This window comes from Zingiber officinale, chromosome 5A (assembly GCF_018446385.1).
Source record: "Zingiber officinale cultivar Zhangliang chromosome 5A, Zo_v1.1, whole genome shotgun sequence".
Taxonomy (NCBI): domain Eukaryota; kingdom Viridiplantae; phylum Streptophyta; class Magnoliopsida; order Zingiberales; family Zingiberaceae; genus Zingiber; species Zingiber officinale.
This window is the reverse complement of record NC_055994.1, coordinates 151,850,154-151,870,156: the sequence shown is the minus strand read 5'-3', so window position 1 is coordinate 151,870,156 and position 20,003 is coordinate 151,850,154. Positions and strand designations below refer to the sequence as shown.

The 20,003-nt window shown below is 36.8% G+C and overlaps 1 protein-coding gene across 1 annotated transcript in view; it reads right to left on the bottom strand.

Moving 5' to 3' along the window:
- Nucleotides 1–7,429: 7,429 nt before the first annotated feature.
- The window catches only part of LOC121980212 (valine--tRNA ligase, chloroplastic/mitochondrial 2), a 16,280-nt gene continuing 3,706 nt past the window's right edge, over nt 7,430–20,003 (bottom strand). The window contains exons 8-25 of the mRNA XM_042532171.1: nt 17,939–18,094; nt 17,360–17,443; nt 16,555–16,703; nt 16,295–16,412; nt 16,092–16,208; nt 15,605–15,825; nt 15,124–15,213; nt 14,096–14,207; nt 13,083–13,193; nt 12,831–12,968; nt 12,217–12,267; nt 12,034–12,146; nt 10,700–10,847; nt 9,291–9,395; nt 9,074–9,175; nt 8,250–8,322; nt 7,999–8,165; nt 7,430–7,869 (exon numbers count right to left, since the gene is read on the bottom strand). Coding sequence (XP_042388105.1) covers nt 7,741–7,869; nt 7,999–8,165; nt 8,250–8,322; nt 9,074–9,175; nt 9,291–9,395; nt 10,700–10,847; nt 12,034–12,146; nt 12,217–12,267; nt 12,831–12,968; nt 13,083–13,193; nt 14,096–14,207; nt 15,124–15,213; nt 15,605–15,825; nt 16,092–16,208; nt 16,295–16,412; nt 16,555–16,703; nt 17,360–17,443; nt 17,939–18,094 — 2,184 coding nt within the window. The 3' untranslated portion in view covers nt 7,430–7,740. The remainder of the gene's footprint in view (nt 7,870–7,998; nt 8,166–8,249; nt 8,323–9,073; nt 9,176–9,290; nt 9,396–10,699; nt 10,848–12,033; nt 12,147–12,216; nt 12,268–12,830; nt 12,969–13,082; nt 13,194–14,095; nt 14,208–15,123; nt 15,214–15,604; nt 15,826–16,091; nt 16,209–16,294; nt 16,413–16,554; nt 16,704–17,359; nt 17,444–17,938; nt 18,095–20,003) is intronic.

Here is a 20,003-nt window from a genome sequence, read left to right as displayed (position 1 = left end):
CAAGTCAAGCTTGAATTGAGAGTTTGATAATATTTAAACGAACAAAGCTCAAGCCAAGCTTCAAACAAACTCAAGCTCATAAAAAATAAATCAAGCCCAGCTTGAACACTCATTTCAAAAGCTTGGTTCATTTTAAATTCAGCTCGGCTCGATTATCTTATCAAATAAGTTTAAACACTCCAAAATTCGACTTGGCTCGATTTATTTACGATCCTAAATAGAAGACTAATTGGCTTTTCTCAAACGGCATGCTACTAGTGAATACAGAAGTAAACAATCTCCATAATCAATCACAAATAACAAGAATAAATCAATCAATTAATCACCGTAATGTATACAACAGTCACAGAGTACATAACGAACAAAATAATAATCAAATGGTAAAATCAGCCAACACTCCGTCAATCATGTCAATAGCTTCTCCGATGTGATAATTAATTGTCTCATCGTCTCCTCTGCTTCTTCCGTTCATTCTCCGGGAGATCCTGGCAACGACGCTTGAGATTGCCGGTAGTAGTAGGTGGAATGATTATTTCACCGTTTCCGGCGATGGCAGTGCCCAAAGCGGGCGTAGGAGAAGGGAGCGAAAGATTCCGTCGGAGGTGGTCGAGATCAGCGGCTCTTCGCTCGATCTGACTGTGCAACTGGAGGATGATGTCGAGACATCCTGTGTCCCGACTGGCGGCGTGGACCTCTGACTCGTAAATCATGGTCGCCATGGCGACGGCGCGTTGATGGGGGAGGAGGCGCTCCAGGATCTTCTTCATCTTGCTGACGCCGAACAAACGGTGAGCCTTTTGGAACCTACTTTCGTCTGCCTCAGGGAAAAACGGGGCGAGAAGGCAGTCGCCCTTGCACTTCTGGCGACGAAATCTGCAAGCTGCACAGGCTTTGGACGCAGATTCGTCGGCGGTGTGAGAAATAATCCTCTCCACGTCATTTTTTTTATGTTTTATTATCTTGATAATTAGTTATTACTTGGTCTAGATCCTATTTTTATGGATCTCATCTAGATCTTATTTTTATGGATCTTATGTTCGTGCTCTTATCATTTGTGATGCTATATAAAGAGTCCTAGAGGCATGTAGAAGGTATCTCATTGTAAGGTTTCCTTTCATAAGTGAAGTTCCTATTTGTCCTATTCTTCTTGTTTCTTCTTGTGTGCTGTGTGCTGTGTGCTTTGAGTGTGTTGTCCTATTCGATTCTAGGCCAACATCTGGTATCAGAGCATTGGTAGTATAAGACATCCAAGAATCTACAATTTCATAAAATGTCGAGCATCCCAGTAAAGGAGAACGGCGGAGTGTCATTTCCCTATCCGATGCTAAGTCCTCACAATTATACTGTGTGGGCAATAAAGACAGAGGCGATCCTTGATGCCCAGGGAGTCTGGGAGGCGGTGGAGCCAGCGAAAGGAGCCCAGGTGGATGCAAAGAAGGACAAAAAGGCGCGTGCATACATCCTGCAATGTGTCCCCGAAGACATCCTTCTCCAGATCGCAACAAAGAAGACGGCGAAGGAAGTTTGGGACAGCCTCAAGACGAGGTACCTTGATAGTGATCGGGTGAAGAAGGCACGTGTACAAACATTGAAGAGCGAGTTCGACGCTCTCCGGATGAAAGAGACCGAAACGATTGATGAGTTTGCTGGCAAGCTCAGCGCCCTAAGCAGCAAGTTCTCCACCCTTGGTGCCACGCTTGAAGATTCCTCGTTGGTAAAAAAATTGCTCGATTCTGTCCCTGATAAATTCTTTCCTATTGTTGCTAGTATTGAGCAATTCTACGACCTTGAGTCTATACCATTTGAGGAGGCTATAGGGCGACTGAAGGCGTACGAAGAACGAACGCTACGACTACGCAGCAACACCAACGGCACTGAAGGTGAGCTCCTATTAACCCATGCCGAATGGCAAATGCGACAGAAGGGGAGCAACGTAGATAGTTCGTCAGGAGGAAAGGGGCGTGGGTCCAACAGCCCTAGTCGTGGCAAATGGCGTGGACGTGGGCGAGGGCGCGGTCGTGGTCGTGGTACGCAATGCCAAGACAGTGCAGGAGGGACTAGCGGCAACAACAGTGGCACTCGAGACAAGACACATATAAAATGTTTCAATTGCGAGAAAATGGGGCATTATGCGTCCGAATGCTACAATAAGCGGCGTGATGATGAGGCTCACCTCACTTGTGCCACCGATGAAGAGCCGGCACTGACCGTGTCCCACGAGGAGTCTGACACTAGGCATGAGCGGCAGGATACCATTCTGCTCAGTGAAAATAGGTTGCTACCGGAGATGTACCGCGGCGTTAAGAAAGAAGATAAAGACGTCTGGTACCTTGACAACGGTGCCAGCAACCATATGACTGGCCATCGCGAGAAGTTTCAAGAACTAGATGAAACCATCACCGGGAGGGTGAGATTTGGCGATGGATCAACCATTGAGATCATGGGCAAGGGGACGGTTGTGTTCGAATGCAAGAATGGCGATCGGAAGGCTCTCCACGAGGTATACTACATTCCGAAACTTTGTAGTAATATCATAAGTCTCGGTCAATTGACAGAAACTGGGAACGAAGTGCACATGGAGAAAGATATCATGAAGGTGATTGATAGGAGCGGGAAGCTCTTGATGCGGGTAAAGCGAACACAAAATCGCTTGTACAAGGTAACCTTGAAGACATGGAAGCAAGTCTGTCTCCTAGCAAGCCTAGAATACCCAACCTGGTTATGGCACACAAGGCTCGGACATGTCAATTTTCACGATTTGAAGCTGTTAGGGGAGAATAAATTGGCAGTTGATGTACCTCCATTGCCCCAGCCGAACAAACTTTGCGAGGTATGTGTGGTCGCTAAACATGCAAGGTCACCATTCCCGCACCAAGCAAACTTCAGAGCGACAAAGCCGTTGGAACTTCTCCATGCTGATATTTACGGGCCAATTTCACCAAGTACACTGGCTGGTAACAATTATTTCTTTTTGATTGTTGATGATTATACAAGATGGATGTGGGTATTTGTATTGGCAGCAAAGAAAGATGTATTCCAAGCATTCAAGAAATTCAAATCCGTGACGGAGAACACGACTGAGTACAAGATCAAAACACTTCGGACAGACCGTGGCAGTGAGTTTCTATCCACAGAGTTCACTCGATTCTGTGAAAATGAAGGCATCGAGCGGCACTTTACGGCTCCCTACACACCCCAACAGAATGGCGTTGTAGAGCACCGTAATCGCACTGTGATGGCCATGGCAAGATCTCTCCTCAAGGGTACACATATGCCGGCAAGGTTCTGGGGAGAGGCAGTTAGGCATGCTGTCTATCTGCTAAATCGTCTCCCAACTAAGGTGCTAGGAGACCGTACCCCATTTGAAGCCTGGATGGGGAGAAAGCCACATCTCGCCCACTTGAGAGTGTTCGGTTGTGTTGCATACGTGAAAAATACAACCCCTCACCTGAAGAAACTTGACGACAGAAGTTCACCCATGGTATACTTGGGTGTCGAGGAAGGTTGCAAAGCTCATCGTCTATTTGATCCAAGGCATGACAAGCTACAAGTAAGTAGAGATGTAGTATTTCAAGAAAATAGTGAATGGACATGGACTGCAGGTGCTAACCATGAAGAAAACTTACCGGAGTTTATGGTGGAGGATGCACTCGACACCGACGAGGTGATTATTGTAGCAGACATTGAGGCAGGAACAGAAGATGTCGCACCACCGGCAACAGCCGTGGTACCCATGACAAGAGCATCAAGTCCATCTACATCATCATCGAGCACCCATACAACTACCTCACTTGACTCTCATGAAGGGCCAGTTCGGTTTAGGTCCATTGCCGATATATATGCCAACACTGAGGAAGTGGTTGGTATTGATGAAGAAGAAAATGAGGTAATGCTGATGATGTCTGAAGAGCCGACCTGTTACCAAGAGGCTACAACCGAGGCTTGCTGGTACGAAGCAATGAAGGAAGAACTGGAAACTATTAAGATGAACAAGACCTGGACCCTAACTGAGCTCCCATTAGGCCACAAACCTATTGGCCTAAAGTGGGTGTACAAACTGAAGAAAGATTCAGCGGGGAAAGTTGTTAAGTATAAAGCAAGATTAGTTGCTAAAGACTATGTACAGAGACAAGGCATCGACTTTGAAGAGGTATTTGCACCGGTCGCTAGACTTGATACTATTCGAGTCATTCTTGCACTTGCAGGGAATCGAAGCTGGGAGGTACACCATCTAGATGTGAAGTCAGCATTCCTTAACGGAGAGTTAGAAGAAGAAATATACGTCTCTCAACCGGAAGGGTTTGAGGTACAAAATCATAAACATAAGGTGTACAGGTTATTCAAGGCCCTCTATGGACTGCGGCAGGCTCCACGAGCTTGGAATATGCGGCTGAACAGGAGTCTGGTAGAGCTCGGCTTCAAAAAATGTATTCAAGAACATGCAGTATATACAAGAGGTGAAGGAGAAGCAAGTATACTTGTTGGAGTGTATGTCGACGATCTCATCGTGACAGGAGGTAGCACAGAGAAAATCAATAAGTTCAAACAACAAATGATGACAGAATTTGAGATGAGTGATTTGGGTCTTCTCTCCTACTACTTAGGGATTGAAGTGGAGCAACAGAAGAGCCGAATTTCACTTAGACAATCAGCTTATGCCAAGAAAATTCTATCTCAATTCAAGATGGCAGACTGCAATGCCACAAAGCATCCAATGGAACCCAAGACACAGTTGCATAAGGACTTGGAAGGGACTCCAGTTGACGCCACGGAGTACAGGCGCATTGTTGGTTGTCTGAGATATTTGCTTCACACACGGTCGGACCTGTCATATTCTGTTGGAATGGCGAGCAGATACATGGAGAGGCCTACAATCATGCATCACAGGGTGGTCAAACAGATTCTCAGATATTTAAAAGGTACAATTTATTTTGGGTTTGTTTACATAAAGGGACCCCAGGAAATTGGTATATTCGGCTACTCGGACAGTGATTTAGCCGGCGATCTCGATGGAAGGAAAAGCACAAGTGGAATGACTTTCTATTTTAATGAAAGTTTGGTGTCCTGGAACTCACAGAAGCAGAAGACAGTGGCGCTTTCATCTTGTGAGGCAGAGTTCATGGCAGCCACAACTGCGGCCTGCCATGCTTTGTGGTTGAGGAGCCTTGCCAGTGAATTAACAGGTGTAAAGCCAAAACCGGTAACTTTGTTTGTTGACAACAAATCCGCCATAGCTCTCATGAAGAATCCGGTATTCCATGGTCGAAGCAAGCATATAGATACAAGGTTTCATTTTATCAGAGAATGCATTAAGAAGGGACAGATTGTGGTGGAGTTCGTTAATACCGGAGAACAGCGAGCCGATGCGTTAACTAAAGCATTGCCAGGAGTGAAGTTAGCTGCCATGCGACAACTACTCGGCGTCCGTGATCTACAATCATGTCAGGATTAGAGGGAGTAATGTGAGAAATAATCCTCTCCACGTCATTTTTTTTATGTTTTATTATCTTGATAATTAGTTATTACTTGGTCTAGATCCTATTTTTATGGATCTCATCTAGATCCTATTTTTATGGATCTTGTGTTCGTGCTCTTATCATTTGTGATGCTATATAAAGAGTCCTAGAGGCATGTAAAAGGTATCTCATTGTAAGGTTTCCTTTCATAAGTGAAGTTCCTATTTGTCTTATTCTTCTTGTTTCTTCTTGTGTGCTGTGTGCTGTGTGCTTTGAGTGTGCTGTCCTATTCGATTCTAAGCCAACAGTCGGCGTAGGAGGAGGAATATGGTGGCGGCACAGAAGCCAGGACTTGGGTAGTCATTGGGAAGGAAGGAGGCGACGTTGTCGGTGGCGGCAGCAGCGGAGGTGGATAAGAGGGGCAATTGACGGCAGAAACCCTTGAATCCATCTTTTGCCGCCGAAAAAAGATGGAATGGGGAAAGTTGAGACAGACGGCGGAGGAAGTGGCGCCAATTTATGGCTTAGGTGTTGATTTAAGTGCAGGATTAATTATATTATTAATTATAGTTAATTATGCGATTATCCTTTTATATATATATATATATATATATCCACAAAACTAATTTATTATAATTTTTTGGTAAAATTTTAGTATATTATATGAATAAGAACGAGATATATATTTTATAAAAACGGGAGCCATATACTTTTTTTTTTAAAAAAGAACTTTTTAAAAATAAACATTAAACTGTGGTACTTTACATTGATAAAAGTGTAATTAAATTAACATGAATGAGACTGCATAATTTTTAAAAAACTGCGCTGTTTTAGACCAGTATATAACTTTTGCAACGCTATTTAATTAAATTAATTTTTAGTCTTTCTTTTTTTAAAAAAAATAATTGAAGGCGAAATTTTTATTATTTGAATGAGATATGGTTCATATATTTTTGAGACTATAAAGAGTTCAGTTTTTTAATTCAAATTAACACCCTAAATGATTTTATTTAAAATATTTGATAAATCATTTTTACTCATCTAACAATTGAAAGTATTCAAGGGTTAATTACAAGTCTCATAATTTATGCTTACAAATCTACCACATTGTCATAGTTACCGGCTCGGCTAAATCTTAAAATTTAGATTTGACAAAAATATGTTGATCGACCATTTCAACTCAAAATTTATGATGAAAAGTAAAACATTATTTCTAAGTGTCTCATATGTAATCTTTGAATTTAAGTTTCAACAGACTTTGAAATAATATATCTACGTGCAAATACTATTGGTCTGAAAATTAAATCCTGATAATAACGTCCTATTAGTTCCCAAACACTCAATCTCAACTATGACATTCCAGGATGATTTCCTTTAATAAGATAAAAATCTAAAACATTGACTACTGAACAATAAGACGTTTGTGTTTCAAAATTTATCCTATGATCGGTATAAATTTATGCATAAATCTTGTCTTCAATGGGAAGACAATCTTAAAACACTGACGACAAAGCAACAAACTATTTGTGTTTTCAAATTTATGGTAAAAAACTTCTATATAACCGATCCAATCATCTCCAAAATTAATCGATTCAAAAAATTAGATATGATTATAAAAATAAAAACACATGAATCAATCAGAAATGTATAAGCCAATTCCACTCCAATAGTTTGATATTGTTCACAATAGAATGTAGAAGATTAAATGGTTACACAAGCAATAGCAAAGGCATTTCATTTTGAAATTATATGACCAAATTAATACGTTGATGGCCAATAGAAAACTCTTCTTCCATGCAATGAAGAAAAACAGATAATCTTGGCCAGTAGGGGAATCAGAGATTTTAACAGATGTGGTCAATCCAATAATCTTGAAACCAAATAATGCATACAGAATTATATGAATGAATTTCAGTTAAATTAGCAAAAAAAAAAAAAAAAGGTAAAAGCCCATTTGGTAGGTGAGCGCACTGTATGATCAAGTGCATACAAATTGTTTCAATTACTAAATATGGGACATAATAATGTTTCTTTGCCATAATAATATCCACTTATTGTCTTTTCTCTAGCTGCAATACAAATACTTGGATCAAGGGGAGCAGCGAAATAAAAAGCACACTTATGCACGATCAAGAAAACTTAATTTCCGCATGTGATGTTCACGAGCAGCTTCATGCCCCCTGCTCTTACTGTCACCATTTGAAGCAGGTTGAAGAAGGGAATAATGCCTTGAAACTATCTCCTCTTGAATAATCTGGAGAAAAGAATAATGGGCGAATCTGAATTAGTCTGTGGACAAAACTGTTGCTTGGAGGAAGTCAAGCCGATTTTTTGTAAGTGATATTTTCTCTTCTGCATCAGATGCTTTCTCTCTAACTCCACGTACAATGTCCTCGGGAGCCTTCTCTACGAACTGCACCAAAATAAGTCTCAGATAACTTGCATATTTTGAAGATCCCACACATGTAGGAATTTAATCTAAAAATTGAACCCAACAAGTGACCTAATATATGAATCAAGTAAAAGAAAAGTAGTTTCATACACTAGGAGAATTGAGGCGAGCAACGAGAGCATCATATTCTGCTTGCATCTTGGAAAGGCGCTTTGAAAGCCGTTGGAGTTCTGCTGATATATCGACCATATCTGCTAGAGGTATATATGCCTCCAAACCTTCGCTTGCCACTAAATGGACTGATTGCTTTGCATTATCTATTAATACCAAAGATTAAAACCACAACATGTATGCCAATAGGCACCGACATTTATGAAAAGTGAGGGTGTTGAGGCACATACCAGGAGGAGATTGCACGAAGTTAACATGTTGCAGATCTAGCTTAGATAACAGCGCCAATACCTCTTTTTCACTCTTCACAAGAAAGAAAGCCACAGATAGAACAAAAGTCCATGAGTTCCAAATGCAGTGAAGTCAAATCATTTTCTGAAGTTTGAAACACATGGCTCAATGGCATTTAGTTATTTATATGAAAATGAAACAAGTTGACTCTATTAAATGCAAATAAAATTAAACCTCAAAGGCCTAACAAACATTAGACAAAGTGATGAAATGTTCTCAATACGCACCCCACATTGTCATAGAAAGATGGTTGGGTGATGCTAATATTCTACTAAGGAAATCTTTTGTGTAGATGTTTATTTGTCGCAAACCATGCCTGCCTTCTTTTGTCTTGAAAAGAAGCCATAACTAGTTACTTTGTTAGATACTTGGTATGATCAATCACTCAAAAGGTAGGACAATGCAAAAGTTCTATCATTTATTAGTGTGCTTTCATGTGTTCAGATGTTCATTAATCATTACAAACCATGACCAGAGTCTTTTTGCTTGAAAAGAAAGGTTATAGCCAAGTAATTAGTTAATAGTAGCAATTAACCAAGAAAAAAACTGAAATCAATATAAAAATTAAGTTTTACAAGCAATGTATTCTCACAATAGAACAAGTGGAGGGAAGATGCAGGCGAAAAAAAAAATTACAAGCAATATATTTTCTCAATAGAATCACTGGGGAGAAGATGCAAACAACATTGAACAAGTAGGACTTACATAATTATTGTGTTTGAGTTGGATTAACCAACAATAAGATAAAGAAAAAGTTGCTTACTGATATATATTCAAGGACATCACTGCTAGCAACAATAGATGCAGATATTCGTTTAGCAGGCTCAACAGAATATTCAGCCCGAACATTCCTAATAGCTCTAATCTATGAAGGACAAAGATATGTGAAGGGTTAGAATCAGAAAACAAAACAAAACATAAGAACAAAAAGAACACACCTAAAGAAGTAGAACAAAATATTCAAAAGTTCCAAGACTAACCAATGATTGTAAGTTCTCAAATCTTTTTACAGACATGACATCTCTTGGAAGTGAAGTCCGGGGCCAATGTGACACCATTAGTGCTTGCCTTCGGTAAGGCAATGCCTGCAGATGAACTACATGTGTCAGATTGTGACTATAATATACAAGACAACATCAAAGAGAAATTTGGATATATAACCTAGCATTTGAGAAGCTGCAAGAGATTAAAAAAAAGGTTTGAAATGTAGAAGATATATAAGTCACAAACCATCCCAAAATTGTCCAAAATTAGGATGTGTACCTAAAACTAGCACACCATAAACAAACAATAATCTATAGAACATTGTATTTTCCAACAAGTAAGCATTATTAATGAAGTATGACTAATAAACGCTTGGTGCATACCCACAACAATAGTAAGGTCCTTAGATATATGCTTATAATGTCTATGAACATCTTGGTACCATCTTAACTAGTTTTCCCATTTTAACTTTGCACATCTATTTGAAAATTCTCTTTATATATTCATTTTTATTTAACTACAAATAATAAAAGATGGCTGGTGGTACATTTGTTTTTTTTTAAACTAAAGGACATATGACAGAGAGTGCTTTCCAAGAGAAAAGGGTCAGTGTATCACCTAATTGTTATGCCATGCTAGATTCAAACACTTGAATAAAATTGTGTATGCAATAATGAAGATAGACAAAAAGGGAACCCAAAACTCATTGAAGATAGACAAAAAGGGGTATAGGTCTGAGCATTATTAATTATGGTCAAACCAGGGAATAGACCTTCATTAATCAATAATGATGCACCAGAAAATACAAGCCAAGTTTTTTAATGGATCTTCAAGTTAAAAAAAGTCATTTGAAGTACTTTTACTCTCTGAAGAATTTTACATTAGTTGACTTAATTAATAAACAAAGTAATATACATTACTAAACCAGAACAAAAGGTTATAATAAAAGCTGACAACCAATGTACACTATGCAAACAATATTATGAATTTGGATCGTTTTGTGTTTGCCATAAGACTAAATACTCGACCTTATTAACCTAATTATTATTATGGATATAACTTTACATAGAGCTCAATGGTAGAAAAAAAAATCAATATATGCTTAGGATGCACAACTTGTCATCTAGTTTTTTAAACAAATAAATAGCATATATGATTGATCTTTGAACACAAAATGAACAAAATATATTTGTCTCTCCTATTTGTTCTTCCTTCAGTTGTTTTTTCCAACTGCAACCATGAATGGGGCAAACATGGTATGACCGATTCAAGTAAATACAGGTGAACAAGGCATAAAACAGATTGTCACAGAAATTCCATGAAGCTGATACAAATATGAGGGAATTAGAATCCAATCACATACATTAAAGAATGAGGAAACATGAAAGATTATAATTGTGTGTACCTGCCATAGTTCCTCAGTGACAAATGGCATGAATGGATGCAACAATTTCAAAACGTTCTCAAAAACATATAAAAGGACACCTTGTGCTACAGAGGCTACTGAGTTGCTCCATGAATGGTAAAATCGAGTTTTGCTCGCTTCAATGTACCTGCAAAACATTAGATGGCCAATTACAAAGTAATCCAGACTACAAATGCAAAGAATCAATAAGCTTACGCAAAGATACCCAAATGGACCAGTGAAGAACTACGAGAGGAACATATTCAATATCAAAACTAACACAGATGAAGTAGGAAAAATAACAACTTGGACAAATTTTATTACAGAATATATATATGAACTACCTAGAAGACTGGTAAGTTCCAAAAGATGGCTTATAAACTATTCCTCGGAATCCTCTATGCATAAATGGGAACATAGAATACTGAAATAAGAAAACAATCAAGAGATGGATATTTATATACCAAAATAGCGAATCAGAAAAGTTTTCACCCACAAAACAAAGGACCATGTATCAAAAAATATATCTTAGAATTAAAGGAAATGAAGAGGTAGATAATTGAAATAACTATTATGATGTGCAAGAACAGAAAATGAGATGGTAAAAGATATTCATAGACATAGGTGAGAGACTGAGTAAACAGAAGCACTCATTAGCAATGATTAAAAAAAGATAAAAAAAAATGGGAGGAGTTGTGCTCACAGCTGAGTGTTTTATTAACCAGAGATGATCCAAATAAAGAACATATTAAACCAGAGAAGATAGTTTGATTCAAATGAAGACCATGTGAACGAAATCTTAAACATAAGGTTGAATATTAAAATGTAGGGAGCAGCTGAGTTCGAAAAATAAGCTCCATAGTCAATCTCAAATAAAGCATGAAGAAGTAGCATCTTGGTCAAACCATCCATACAGTAGAAAGAAGGACCTCTAATGTTCAACTCTATAAATTATTGTCTTTAACTTTTCTTCCTATTGAATAATAAATCAAACTTAAATTTTAACCACACTTGGCTTTTTCTCTTAGTATTTCTAGAAAAACAAAAATAAACATTTAGTCTTAGCATTTACATTGTTGACTTATTTATAACACTTTGCAATTTAAGAGCAAATCTAGGACAACAACGAATACAACACAACTTGATAATAACCATGACTGAAAAAAGCCAAACAATTCTACTAACTCAAAATGTTCAGTGAGATCTATTAGAATTAGAAATGTATAGTGGATCACACTAAAATTAAAAAAAAAAAAAAAAAAGGAATATTAGAGGACAAAAAACGTAAATAAAAATTGCCTGGTAATCCTATTGTCTCAACAAGCACTGCTTACCAATCAGCAAAGTCACCCCAGAAGAAATCATATATTTCTCTGCCAGCATCTCCAAAGAAGAATTTATCATAACTCGTGGTGACAACATCAATTAGCTCATGAAGCTCTGAGACCTAAAATATCACTTCTTTCAATAAGATAATAAGAAAAGAAGAAAGGAAGAGATAAATGGCATCCACTCACCACCCAACACTCTGGTAACGGTAATTTAAGAAGTGCCGTCTCAGTATCAAACTGGATGAAACATTATTGGGACAATTAATAGTAGAAAATGGCGCGAGAACATAAAACTTTACAATATATGTAGAATGGGTGCTAGAATTGAAGTCAAACATCAGACATTAACTTGTTGTAGTGCCAACTAATAAATACTCCATAGCTTTCTATTCATACTGCATCCACACTTCTGAACTTTAAGTTAGCAACAAAGGACAAAGTTCATTGGGTAAAATCATCCTCGATTTCTTTACCCAAAACACATGTTAAACATATGCTAGATAGATTTATCTGGTTTTCACTTGTAGAAGAAAGTCTCACTCTGAAATAGATGCCTAAAAGCATGGTTTTCATATGTTTATCTCAACTCTGCTTTGAAACTTGAATCTTGCAAATGATAACCAATAGCATTTTGACGAAATAGTGTTCAAATGTTTGGTGGCATATAGTTTAACAACCAAGAAAAAAGATAACTGAATATCAGGATTGTTTTTCTACATAATCCTATAATGTCAGCAGAACATATCAACATGCTTAATCATATAAAGTAGAAGAAAAGGTAATGAAAAATGATAAAGGACCTTATATGCTAATATGTGTTGCCATGCAGAAGCATCACTTTTATTAGGCAAATTTTGTAATACAAACTTGCCAGCATTCCATAGTTTGTTAGTGAAAGCCTTGTTCGATGTCAATCTCTCGGTGGAAAGATTCAGGTCCTGAGTCACAAAGTAAGCTCTGGAAGTTACTTAATTGACATAGAAAACATATGGTGATAATCAAAGCGGAAAGCAGCAAATACATAGAGAATATCAGATGAATTGAGAATCAACCTGACCAGCGGTGCCCAAAGAAAGTGTAAATCGCAAGGCATCAGTACCATATTCTTTGATAGTATCAATAGGGTCTATGACATTTCCTAGGGTTTTAGACATCTTTCGACCCTGAAGAAAAGCATCCAAAAAAAAAAACTCATAGTAACAGCAGAAGATGCATGTTAGTACCAAAATGGATAGTAGCAAGTAGCAAGTAGCAAGCAAGCTGTTTAAGCTAAGGAAAAAAAACTAGACGCAAAAGAACATCTTGGTTACTGCTAGACTCTTTTTTCATATATTGTTGTTTAAACTATTAATCTAGAAGACACTCAGTCATTGTCTGATCAAAACAACTTGTGCAACACTATATCAACACATAAAATGAAAACCCTCTGAGAAATACAGAAAAGATTGTCAATAATAACCACACTGGTCTAGAGGGATAATGTGAATTATCATCTCAATATCAGTTATACTCTATTACAATACCAAATTTCCAAATATAATCTAAAAACAAAAACCAAACAACTAAGCATAAATAATGGTTTATTGTTCTGAGATGTTAAATCGCACTGCAAGGAGCAACAGAACAGGTATCTAAGATTGACTAAAAGAAAAGTGAATATTCCAAGGATTTCTTCAAAGCATATAATTGGGCAAAAAAAACTTCACATATGCAAATATAATCAGGCACCATTTCATAATACATATACTAATTAAAGTTGTCTTTTCGTTTATACTAAATGAATTTCAATAAGGTAACAACCCCTATATTTACAAGGTATAAGCTCATAAAAGTATCAATCTCGACAAACTTCAAAGAGAATTTTAATTAAAATATCATTCCAAACAAATTTGAACTTAAAACATCACAGAAAGCATATGAATCAGGTGTCCGAAACATATCATGGCTGGACAGAAACTTTAGAACTCAACCACATATCCTACTAAATCTCAGTTGTAATATAGGAGAAAGCAGATAATAAAAGAAGTATGTGTATCGTAATACTTAGTCAATACTTAATACTCACGTGGGAATCACGGATAAGCCCATGCAAATAAACATAAGAAAAAGGGGAAGACCCAGTAAACTCTATCCCCATCATTACCATCCGAGCTACCCAAAAGAACAAAATGTCATGCCTGTCAAAAGATGTAGCAGCCAAATCAATCCCAATATCTAGAAGCACTTCTATCAAAAAGTATTTTCCAGGACAGTAAAAGCAAGCACCTCTAAGAAAAATCTGTTTTCCTTTTTACATAAGATGAAATACTATTTGATTGGCTTGTTTATTTTATTAACATGATCATTGGTGACAGAGTTGAGAGTAACTTCATTTTCAACCTCCAAGTGTCCTCAATGCCTATAAGAACTGAAGTGGAAAGTTATGACTGCAAAGTTTACATGGGGTAATAAAATTAATCAATCTTTTAAAGTTTTAATCATAACAAAATCCCACTCTTGGCAAATTCTGCCTGCTGAGCAACAGAAAAAACTTTTGATCATGTATAGTTGGTGCCTTCTCATTCTGGTAATATCATCATATCATAATGTAGAATAAGTCTCACACAATGACGATGAAGATAAATGCAGAAAATTTTAAAAACTGAAAAGAAAAGTTATATTTAACAATTCTGTCCTTTCTAGTGAAGGCGATTGTATAACATATTCATTACATGGATGGCATACATATAAAAGGAATAACTGAACAGTTGAACTACTCAGGAGCAAGATACAGTAGTTGGCGATGGATAAGATAAAACCTAACAATATTTTTATAATAACTTGGAGAACTTTGTCAGCATGTCAAAGAAAATTTTGATGATCATACTATCATAGTCATACAACATGCTTAAAAGACAATCCTGAATCATAAATTCAAGTAGGTTCATTCATGAAATTTTGCCATAGTTTGACGCTGGCTGGCAACCTAACGCAACCCTCCTCCTTTATCCGGGCTTGGGACCGGCCATGACTGGTCATCATGGGCGGAGTTCATAAATTCAAGTAGGTGCAGTAAAATATTATGTTAATCACAAATGAGATAAAACAACAAACCCAGTCTCCAGGATGGTTGTGGGATAAAATTGCTTGAAATCCTCAGCATTCTTGTCTGGCCAGCCCAGGGTGCTAAAAGGCCATAAGCCACTGGATAGAATATTGCATAGTAATCACTTTACAGTAAACAAAACTACAAATCCTATAGCAAACATCATTGTCAAAAGCAGCAACATCTTCAAAAACTCGCACAGAGCCATGAAAAGCAAGTGATAGTCATCATTAGAAAGGATAAACAAAATGTCTAATTACTTATCACATGAATTTCAGGGCACTGTAAACAAATTGGCAGAGATCGAAAAAGAAGAGTTCAGCAGATAAAAAAACTTCCCTGACATTTAGAAAACAACTGGCAAGAAATGTATGAAATGCTTCAAAACCATTTAATCAAGAAATTCAAAAAATAAATGAAATCAAGAAGTTAATCCATGACATCAACTATAATTCGTACATTCATGACTTTCCAAAAGACAAAGCCAACCTTGAAAACCAGGTATCAAGGACATCAGGATCTTGATATATTTCCACCGATTTTCCATATTTGGCATGGGCTTTAACAAGAGCCTCTTCAGCATTTCTAGCAACAATATAATCCTCTTCATTATCTTTGCCAACAATATACCAAACTGGAATTCGATGTCCCCACCATAACTGTCTACTTATACACCAGTCTTTGATATTTGTCAGCCAGTGTTTATATGTCTGTTATTATCAACCAAGAGAGCTTTATATTAGAAATGTAGGGAATCACCTTAAATCATCTGGATGACATTCTGTGTTTGCCGCTTCAAAAGGAAAACTAATATAAATTTTGTGTGATCACTTGGAAAGTTTAAACAAATTAAAAAAATGAAAGAAAAAAATGGTACTAAAAAGTAGCTCGTCATACATTGGACAGGTTCTATGTTTCTTTTTGTAAAACAATTAAACAAGCCAACTAAGAAGAAACTAAAAACACCAATAAGTACCTTCTCAAATCTCTCAGGAAGAATGGTCAATTCTCCATTTTCAACAGCATGAAGGGCTTTCTCAGCCAATGGCTCCATAGTGACAAACCACTGCTTACTCACAAGTGGCTCTATTACCTAGTGGAATAGTAAATCATGGGCAGTAAATGATTAACAGATGAAAATCAAATATACTAGCACACAATAAATAAGAAGAATAATACTTCACCACCACGCTGCGATCTGGGAACTCGTAATACATGAGGTTCCTTTTTTACTGCCAGATCAGTCTCTTCCAGATCAGACCAAACCTTCTTTCGAGCCTCAAATCTGTCTAATCCACTGTGAAAATAATAATAATAAATCATAAGAATGCAAATCAAGAGTCACAATTGGACAGAAGGGGATACATCACAAAAACCTAACCAAATTATATATTCAAATTACACATCCTAATAGTCGTATCTCATAACTGAAGCCTTACCAGTATATCCCAGCGACCTCATTCAAAGTACCATCTTTGTTCATAACATTGAGTATCGGTAAGCCAAGCTTTCTAGCAATATGATAATCATTGTGGTCATGTCCAGGACTAATCTTCAAGACTCCAGTTCCAAACTCTTTATCAACATACTGCAAAATTACATCAACAAAAGAGACAGAGAACCATGAAAAGCTGTTCTTTTGACAAAAACTCCTTGTCAACCATAACTTGAAAGAATATCAGGGAAAAGACAAAATGAACAGTTAGTGTCTCATAAGTCACCTATTTCTCAGAAAACCAACCTAAGGGCCTCAAGAAGGGTCGTAAATATGCAGATAACACTGTCAGCCTTCATTTCTTATAGCAGAATAACACTAATTTGTAACAATATGTGGTAAATGGCAGAAAAATGGAAAATTGTTATGGTTTAAAGAAGTGTTTCATAGAGCAGTTGATGAATACTCCTATGATCTTTTAATTGTCAATTGACGTAGCAAATTAACTCAACTTAAGATAGCTAGAAATAGATAGATAGATAGATAGATAGACTAGAAGAACACAACCAATCTAGCATATTTACATTTAATCTGCAATTTATACAATAAAAAAAATGAGATGGAAAAGATTGCTTAAAGAAACAAAACTGTGACAAACTTCACTACATAAGCATCCACATAATGTTTATGCAGTGAGCTCACCAACTTCCTCCTGCATACACTTCAAAATCATAATAATTATCATTTAAAAAACAAGAGGAGCGTCAACAATCTATTCAAATGTCACAGTAAATTTCAGCACAGCTTACTTTGTCAGCGATAATAGGAACATGTCGGCCAAATGTCAAAGGTACAATTGCCAGTCTGCCTATATACTTGGCATAGCGTTCATCCTGTATCAAATTAGTCACTATTAAAAAAAGAAAAACATGCCAAACAAAACCCTGATCATTGGAAGGGAAAAGAACCATTGTTCTATAACATATCAACAGGGCACATTCAGTCTCTTGGATCATAGAGATAATCTAGAAAACACAAAAAAGAAGCTACTAACACAATGCCAAGACATTTAAAGACATAGCTTGCATTCACTAAATGCGTATTGATGTCCACAATGTAAATGGAATATCACTGAACTGTAAATATAACAATCCAAGGAGTTAAGTGTAAAAGAACAATAATCTAAGGAGGGCTTATTTCTCAAACGTATTCAATTTCCTACACTTAATGGCATTGAAATTACTGCAACAACAGGTAAATAACTAGTGAGACAAATTGAAAGACAAGATGCTTAGTTTGCAAGTAGGCAGTAGAAATTCTTTTATTGTCAACAGTGGCAACAAGACCAACTCTCATCAAAAATGAAATTATGTAAATAAAAAATGTACCGTAGGATGCACTGCAATGGCTACATCACCAAATAGCGTCTCAGGACGTGTTGTTGCTATTGTCAAAAAATCATTCCTAATCAATACAAAAGACGATGAGAAAAGAAACAGTAGGCAATTAGAAGGTGTATAAAATAAACATGCCCAAGCATAATACTAGCCATTATAAGTTAAAACAACTGTTTCCATGAAACCTGAGTTTGCATATGATAGCAAGCTTATATTACCATACAAGCATTTCAACTGGATTACTTTCAACGTTGAATTCTAAAAGGCACATGATTGAAGAGCAGAAGTCAAGCGAGTTAAGGAGGAAGTAATGGGACAATCATAGAGAGACAAGCAGCTAGATACCCCATATAACATGGTAATGAAAAATGAAAAATATATGCTCTATGCGTCACAAAGACACATGCAAGCCGTAATATAGATATAATATAAAAACTAATTGGATTAATGAATATGAAGAATAAACAGAAAAATATGTACACTTAATAATTAAATTTGAAAGAACAAGGGTAAAAAAAAATAAAAGGTGAGTCCCTTTCTTTGAAAACTATAAAAGAGATGTGTCATATTCCTTATTCTTCTTCATTTCTAGTAGCCCACGAATGGGAGAAGATCTTCGTGCAGCAACGAGGTGCCTTTTCTTCCTCCGGCAATTAATTATTGGTATTATTTCAATGAATCACAATGCAATTTGGTAGGTTTCTCTTCTTTTTTCTTTGAAACAGGTGGAACTGTAAATCAAGATAGTCCAAGGGGCAGGAGGTTCTCAATTCATCAGATTGTGCAGAGAACACAGCAAAACATCAAAAGAAATTGATTCAATAATGGAAAAATGTTTAATGGTGTAAACCGTACTTGTGGAGTGAAATAATTCTAAACTAGCATTGTGGCAAGCTTAATTCTGCTATTTTACAGGTTGATGAATGCCCAATGAAAGAGGCTGATTAAGAAGGGATGCTAGTGCACTAGAGTTGAAACTTTAGGGGGGTGTTTTTTTTAGCTAAGATAAGACAGGGTGGGAGTTGAGAATTTAAGAAGATGGTGATTCAGTGTTGCAGGTGTGATTGTAAGAGGTATTAATGTGGTGGTTGTATCTTGGAAGTTGAGTTGTCAAGATATGATTTGGTCAGATGCAACTTGAGTGAGAATAAAGTTGAGTCTAGATCACTAACTCTCGCATGGAGCGAGTTACATTGTTGACTCTTTTACTTTCCTTGCTCTCGTAGCATTGGCTTCTGGTGGTTTTCCATTATTCACATACCATATTAACTATTATAGTTTATACATGTAGATTACTTATACAGCTTGTATATGTTATTATCCTGTGAATTATTTGTGTCGAATATATATGTTGTTTTCATACATATCGTATATGTGACTTCTATATGCAATATGTAGGATGATATTTGGAGTGTTGATACACATTAAGGATGGGAGATAATTATATCTGCTATCTTTGATTAGGGCACGGTGAACAAAAGTGATAGCATAAAACGAGATGAATTACTTACACATGATGAATCACTTGCAGAGAATAAGATACTTGCACATAACAACTTTTAATGGATAAAAACCTTCAACCTGTTAGATAATCTAGACTGTAGCAATTATACCAATTTTCTCTCCTCGATCTTAAATTAGTAACATCGACAGATGAGCTTGGACTTTCTTTGTAGTTGCACACATGTAGAGCATGCATGTGATGTCACTCTCTTTCACAAATATGGACTGCAGAAGGTAAAACTCATAAATAGATCCAATCACACTCGTTTAATTGAAATTCTAGCAATTTGCAGTTGATGACAAACTGTAGTATTATTTATTCATGATGTTAATTGCAGTGCATGCATCCAATTATTATTTTACAATTACACTTTATCTTTATTCATTTTATTCATACTGCTTGGCCAACTCAATTTTCTCTTACCACTCCAAGGCTACACGGTGTCTAGATCCCTAGTAGATTGAGGCTAGATTTTTTTTACTTGGAGAATTGCTCTAAGGATACTTTTTCTGTTCAATTTTAGGATTTGTTTCTCTTTTTTTTACTACATGT